Source organism: Montipora foliosa, chromosome 2, assembly GCF_036669935.1.
Source record: "Montipora foliosa isolate CH-2021 chromosome 2, ASM3666993v2, whole genome shotgun sequence".
NCBI lineage: Eukaryota > Metazoa > Cnidaria > Anthozoa > Scleractinia > Acroporidae > Montipora > Montipora foliosa.
In genome coordinates this window covers 49,009,522-49,017,021 of record NC_090870.1, presented here as the reverse complement: position 1 = coordinate 49,017,021, position 7,500 = coordinate 49,009,522, and the positions used below count along the sequence as shown (strand labels likewise).

General features: G+C 40.2%; 1 protein-coding gene across 1 annotated transcript in view; it reads right to left on the bottom strand.

Moving 5' to 3' along the window:
- Window positions 1-798, bottom strand: part of LOC137993411 (acyl-coenzyme A thioesterase 11-like) — a 1,942-nt gene extending 1,144 nt beyond the window's left edge. Inside the window, exon 1 of the mRNA XM_068839247.1 lies at window positions 1-798. This exon is cut by the window's left edge and continues 1,144 nt beyond it. Within this exon, the coding sequence (XP_068695348.1) occupies window positions 1-656 (656 nt within the window). The 5' untranslated portion in view covers window positions 657-798.
- Between the last annotated feature and the right edge of the window lie 6,702 nt (window positions 799-7,500).

Here is a 7,500-nt window from a genome sequence, read left to right as displayed (position 1 = left end):
GTACAGGCTGTTACCATCCAAGCCATCACTTGGCCACCAAACGCTGTGTGATGATGATTTGCATGCGGCGGAAGAACAAGCTCGACGCTTTCAAATGCCGTATCTGAATTAACGACAGCGCTTGTTTCTCGATCATCAACTTTCTCGATTCCCGCAGTACTTTCACGCTCCAGCGCGAGTTCTTTAAGATCGACAGGATATTGCATTCGCATTCGTCTTCTCTCATTGGCAAGCGCATACTGCAATTTCTCCTCTACAGTGAAAGGTACAATCGGATTCAGCTGTTGTTTACGATTGTTTTCATCTAAAGCAACAAAAGTAAAACACGCCTGGCAAACGTTCTTCTTCTCTCCACTCCGTAGATCTTCCACCTGAACAGAAACGCCAACTTCCATACTTGTGTTAAACGCTCGATTTACCCGAGCTGAGAGGTTTACAACTTGGCCAACGTAGATTTCTGTTTCGAAGTAGAGCCCGTCCATGGACGCCGTGACGCACGATGACCCAGCGTGTTTTTCTGCAGACAGACAAGCAACTGCATCCATCCACTTCAGTAGCTGTCCACTGCTGAGACAGTTTTCCTTCCGTTCGTTCGTGTGTGTTGGAAGGACCACTTGATTCATTTCGACCTCTGTTGGGTTCTTATACGATTTCATTGTGAAAGTTCCCTAGATTCGTGTAGAACTCTGTGAAACTCGGAAGTTTCGTGTCGCAGAAAATTTGTTTGCGGACTTCTTGCACTGATCGAACGTTTGTTTGCCAGCCTTTCACGGGCGCATTTCGCTAGCAGCGGTTGGCGCAAATCATATTTCATGTCAACGACAGTCCATGTCAACAGAAAGTCAGCGTTCGTAGATTAGTTAATTAATTCCTGACCTGCTAAACGCCCTTACGCGCAGTCGTAGACTGAATTGCTAAGGGCGCGGCTCAACGAGGTCGGACCGAAGGAGCTGTGCTGCCGGCTAGGCGCTCGGCCCCTGAACACGACCCCAACATCCGAATTCCTATTTGGAGCTTCCTACCGTGGTCCCAGAGGCTTTTCCTGAGCCGCGAAACGGCGAGGAGAGAAAAACCTTTGGTTACCTTGGACTTGAATTCACTTTCATGCAAACGACAGGGTCAGGATCTGACCCTCAGGCCCGGGTTGGTTAATATTTTTACATACACGCAAATCAATATGATTGGTTCGTTTGATTGATAATAGCGAGGGGACGCGTGATTGCTAAGTTGCCATTGGACCCTTTGTTATTTATCAATTTTGACAGGTTTGACAGCTGGCGTCTGCATGAAAGTGAGATTCAGTGAGATTCAAGTCCAAGGTAACTGAAGGTTTTTTTTTCTTGCCGATTCGGGACTCGTCTTCGCCGATTCGCGGCTCAAGAAAAACCTCTGGGACCAGGGTAGGAGCTTCCGAGAGTTGAATGGAATCTTGAAGATTTTTCCGAAAGTTGGTACGAAAGACGCACAATAAAGCGAGTTTCAATCGAGTGTTGCAAAAAAAATTGAGAATTTTCTTGACTGTGTAACCGTCGGTGGAGAAAAGATCTCGCAAAATGACGCCTCAAACAGCTCGGAACGACCAAAACAACATAACATAGGACTCAGTTGACACTTTGTTTGATCTTTCATTGGACTATTTGCTTTCAAACTTTGTTGCCGAGCAAATCGCAACCGCCGTAATGTATTTATCGTTCTACAGATCGATAACAACAACACCAACAAAGGGGGGTTCGCCTGTGGTCAAACGCTTGAAATAGTTTTTACTTTTCAAACCATAGTCAATCGAGGCACTGGTTATGAAAAAGCGAGAACAATGTTGTCGCAATGGATGTTGAATTGACCGTGACAGTGCACAATCTTTTGTTTTCTCGTCGCAAGGGTTCGCAAATTAGTTGCGCATAATTTAATGCAAGATTTGATTGGTTATCTTTCGAAAACTGGTGTGTTTTGTGCTCCTACGGCCACAAATACTGACAAAGACATTAGACAAAAAGACTTGTCGAGTTTCGTAACCATTTCTGCACATTAACTGTGTTCAAACACTGCCGGCTTATTTTATTATAAAACGAAAATTAATAGCTAACTATTTGCGATATAAATTTGCAGGGGTGCAGAGATGGCGCAGTGATGAAGTGCGTGACACGACCGACTTGGACGGTCTGAGAATCAGGCTAAATTTCCAGTGGATATTACCTTGATATATCGCAAATAAACATTACAAAAGGAAAGGAAAGGAAAGGAAATTTATTTAAGTGTCTAGTCGTTCTAGCGCTGAAGCACTAATTGGGGACACTGTAAATTGAAATTAACAATTAACACAACTCAAGTCAAATGTTGGTCTTTGAGGAGAGGGGAAAACCGGAGTACCCGGAGAAAACCTCTTGTTGCAGAGTAGAGAACCAAAAAACTCAACCCACATATGACGCCGAGTCTGGGAATCGAACCCGGGCCACATTGGTGGGAGATGAGTGCTCTTCAGAATTTGAATACTGAGACTACTGGTCACGCGTGACGTAGCTATGACAATTCTTAGATCATAACACCTTAGGAAAACCAGCGTTCTCTTGTTTTTTTTTTTTTTTTTTCTTTTTGCAAAACCCTCAAAAGCGCTCAGAGGACAAATAATATAATAGGTCAGGGTAACCCACTACCTAAAACGAGAAATTGGAAAAGTTTGATCAGGATGTTTCAAAAATCTTTTAGGATTTGCCACAGACGCTTTAAGTTAGACATTCTGTACCGGATGCTCCAATGGGATATTCAACGCAAGCAGAACAAATGCGGATGCACGGAGCAGATATCAGTCAGAAAATACTGATATTGGTGTGAACAGGGCCACCGAATGACAGACCTCTCAACCCCTAAAGACCAAAAACCTGGAGATCAAGGTCAAAATACCTGAAGATTTATCGACGGCGTCAAAGAGAATAGCCCTTTTCACGGTTAGTTTTTCTCATTTGCATTACAATGTAATCTAACGTGGATGCGAGGCAATTTCGGGTTAAAACTACAAAATAGCCCGAAATTGCCTCACATCATCCTCGTGCTAGATTATATTGTAATGCAAATGAGAAAAACTAACCATGAAAAGGGCTATTAATTAGTCTCTATCAAAAAAATACCATAATAGTTTTTGTTTGTTCCTCCAAAATTTTGCATAAGCATTGTTTCCAGTTTCTCTTGGGACCATCATCAGTTTCAAGAGAAAATAAAAACAATGCTTATGCAAAATTTCGGGGGGACAAACAAAGAGTATTATGGTATTTTTGATTCTGTTCATCATCGTTTTCCGCCATTTTGACGAAATGGACGAAATGTATCGAGATGCGACAAACTGGTAACGATAACCTTATTTGGCATTTATCTTCTAAATATGGTTGTGAGGTCCGTGTCTTAGTCAACGAGTCGATCAATTATGACAAAGGAGCACTCGGGTTTTTCCGATCATCCCCTATAGCTCAGTGGTAGAGCATCCCAACTAGTAATCGGAAGGTCGTAGGTTCGACTCCTGCAAAGGAGCACTCCGATTTTTCCGATCATCCCCCGTAGCTCATTTCAAGATGGCGGCCAATTCATGAACTGCAAAGAACAGTAATAATCGGAGAGGTGGAAAGCTCGAAATAATAAAGGCATCTAAATGCCTCACCATGTTGATTAAGTATTTAATTTGACCAATAAATTATTTTTAGGGCTACTCCATTTAGGCAAGATTATAGCAAATATCTTGATCAAAAATAAGACACAAACAGCAGTGATAAACATATTGAACTTTTTCATTTTGATAATGACTTGACGTTTCGTATGTGCTCTACATACATTTTCAAAAGTAACCGTTGAAATTTAAAACAGCTATTTATATATAACAAATCGGATGAGGGGACTGGAACCTAGATTAAGCAAATACTTAACAGTAAAATATATAATAATAATAATTATAATAATAATAAAAACAGAAAAGATTAATAAAGCATCAGCTTTTCACTTCCGACGTTGACGTTGAAAGCTGGCTCAAGTTCTTGAATAAAGAAGGTCTCTTTTATTTTACAATGATAGTCAGTTTTGCCCTTCGCTAAAATATCAAAATGATCCCACTTGATGTTATGTCCAGTGGCCTTGACGTGGTCAGCAATGGCTGAAGTATTGTCATTTTTAGCTAGGGCCTTAAAATGTTCGGTTTTTCTATCGTGAAGCCGCCGTTTAGTTTTACCGATGTAAAAATCATTACAATCCCAACAATTTGCTCTGTAAATAACTCTGGATTGTTGTGAACGATTAATACGGTCCTTGTAAGGAAAGAAAGATTTTATACATCGAGTGCTCTGAAAAACAATCTTAAGGTTAACACAAGAGTAGAATTTGTACACACAAGATTTCAGGCGTTTAGCGACTTGGTTGCTTTGCAAACCTAAGTAGGGAAGTAGGATAACAATATCTTTCTTAGGAACTGTAGACACTGGATCGCTATGCTGATGTTGTCTGTTTTTGTTCAAAACATCGTTGATATGATAGTTGATTATGCCTTGTGGGTAGCCGTTCTGTAGAAGGAGTTTTCGAAGATCAATGAGGGCAGATTGTAGCAAGGAACCAGATGAACAAAGACGGTAGTAGCGATAAGTGAGGGAGCGGATGAGGTTTATTTTGTATTTTCGTGGAGTGAAGGAATCCCATTTCGTGTAGAGACCTGTGAAAGTTTTCTTTCGGTAGATGGATGTCGTGAAAGCGTTGTTTTGATTACGTGTGACAAGAATGTCCAAAAACGGAATTGCATTGTTATGTTCAAATTCAATGGTGAATTTAATATTGCGATGACAGCCGTTCAAATAGTGCAAAAAGTCATTTGCACTGTCTTTGTTGTGGAACATGGTGAATGTGTCATCAACGTAACGATTCCAAAATAAAGGATTAACTTTGGCGTTCAGCAACCACTTTTCTTCAAAAGCACACATAAAAATGTTGGCTAAGACAGGGCCCAATGGTGAACCCATGGCAACACCATCGATTTGGTCGTAGTATTTACCATCAAAAAGAAAGTGGCTCTTCTTGGTGGCAAATTCCAATAGCTTGCGTAAAACATCCCTGGGTAAAGCCGGAGGATCAGCAAGAGAATACAATTTGTCTAGACAAATGCTTAGTGTTTCCTCGAGTGGCACATTTGTAAATAGGGAGGAGACATCCAAAGAACACATTATTCCATTCTTATGCTTGTACTTTTTAGCCCAATCCGCGAAGCTGAAAGAGTCTTTGACAGTGTAATGGTTGGTCGAGATAGGCTGAAGTATAGAAACAAGGTAAGAAGCAAGATTGTAGTTATAGGTGTTAACCGATGAAACAATAGGGCGGAAAGGACAACCAGTCTTATGAACTTTAGGAAGGCCATATAAAACGCCAGGAGAAGATCCACTCGGTAAGACTTTGTAAAAAGTTGCATCATCAATAATTCTATCCTTTCTCAGTTTCCGAAGATAGGTTGACAGGCTTTCTTCCCTGGACCATTACACTGTCAAAGACTCTTTCAGCTTCGCGGATTGGGCTAAAAAGTACAAGCATAAGAATGGAATAATGTGTTCTTTGGATGTCTCCTCCCTATTTACAAATGTGCCACTCGAGGAAACACTAAACATTTGTCTAGACAAATTGTATTCTCTTGCTGATCCTCCGGCTTTACCCAGGGATGTTTTACGCAAGCTATTGGAATTTGCCACCAAGAAGAGCCACTTTCTTTTTGATGGTAAATACTACGACCAAATCGATGGTGTTGCCATGGGTTCACCATTGGGCCCTGTCTTAGCCAACATTTTTATGTGTGCTTTTGAAGAAAAGTGGTTGCTGAACGCCAAAGTTAATCCTTTATTTTGGAATCGTTACGTTGATGACACATTCACCATGTTCCACAACAAAGACAGTGCAAATGACTTTTTGCACTATTTGAACGGCTGTCATCGCAATATTAAATTCACCATTGAATTTGAACATAACAATGCAATTCCGTTTTTGGACATTCTTGTCACACGTAATCAAAACAACGCTTTCACGACATCCATCTACCGAAAGAAAACTTTCACAGGTCTCTACACGAAATGGGATTCCTTCACTCCACGAAAATACAAAATAAACCTCATCCGCTCCCTCACTTATCGCTACTACCGTCTTTGTTCATCTGGTTCCTTGCTACAATCTGCCCTCATTGATCTTCGAAAACTCCTTCTACAGAACGGCTACCCACAAGGCATAATCAACTATCATATCAACGATGTTTTGAACAAAAACAGACAACATCAGCATAGCGATCCAGTGTCTACAGTTCCTAAGAAAGATATTGTTATCCTACTTCCCTACTTAGGTTTGCAAAGCAACCAAGTCGCTAAACGCCTGAAATCTTGTGTGTACAAATTCTACTCTTGTGTTAACCTTAAGATTGTTTTTCAGAGCACTCGATGTATAAAATCTTTCTTTCCTTACAAGGACCGTATTAATCGTTCACAACAATCCAGAGTTATTTACAGAGCAAATTGTTGGGATTGTAATGATTTTTACATCGGTAAAACTAAACGGCGGCTTCACGATAGAAAAACCGAACATTTTAAGGCCCTAGCTAAAAATGACAATACTTCAGCCATTGCTGACCACGTCAAGGCCACTGGACATAACATCAAGTGGGATCATTTTGATATTTTAGCGAAGGGCAAAACTGACTATCATTGTAAAATAAAAGAGACCTTCTTTATTCAAGAACTTGAGCCAGCTTTCAACGTCAACGTCGGAAGTGAAAAGCTGATGCTTTATTAATCTTTTCTGTTTTTATTATTATTATAATTATTATTATTATATATTTTACTGTTAAGTATTTGCTTAATCTAGGTTCCAGTCCCCTCATCCGATTTGTTATATATAAATAGCTGTTTTAAATTTCAACGGTTACTTTTGAAAATGTATGTAGAGCACATACGAAACGTCAAGTCATTATCAAAATGAAAAAGTTCAATATGTTTATCACTGCTGTTTGTGTCTTATTTTTGATCAAACTACGATGGCCCAAGAACAAAAGTATTTACGAAAGCAAATATCTTATTCAGTTCATAACATTTCTAGAAGTCTGAATCCAGCATTTTCACTTTTTCGCTGCAATTGCATTTACGTCATTTGCCATCTCTCAGAACATGGCCTTGAGTTTCTGAATATCGGCGAACGACAATAAAAGCCTCGCGCTCGCAGAATCCTCTCTAACGACACTCGAAACTACGACTGTTTTTAGTTGCTGTTGTTGCAAAAAAGGTAGTTTGTTAAAGAGGGAGGTGAAATGTACTGCTTCAAGGGGACCAGTGCATTGCTTTTAGCCAATGAAATCACCGCCTCGTAATTCTATTGTCCATTATGCTGCACCGAACAAATTCAACCGAGATTATAACCGGTGTCTGACATTTGCAGACTGCAGACTGCCTACAAATAGCACTGATAAACATTATTTAAGTCTAAGCACCTATTTCAAATAGCGCTGATAAA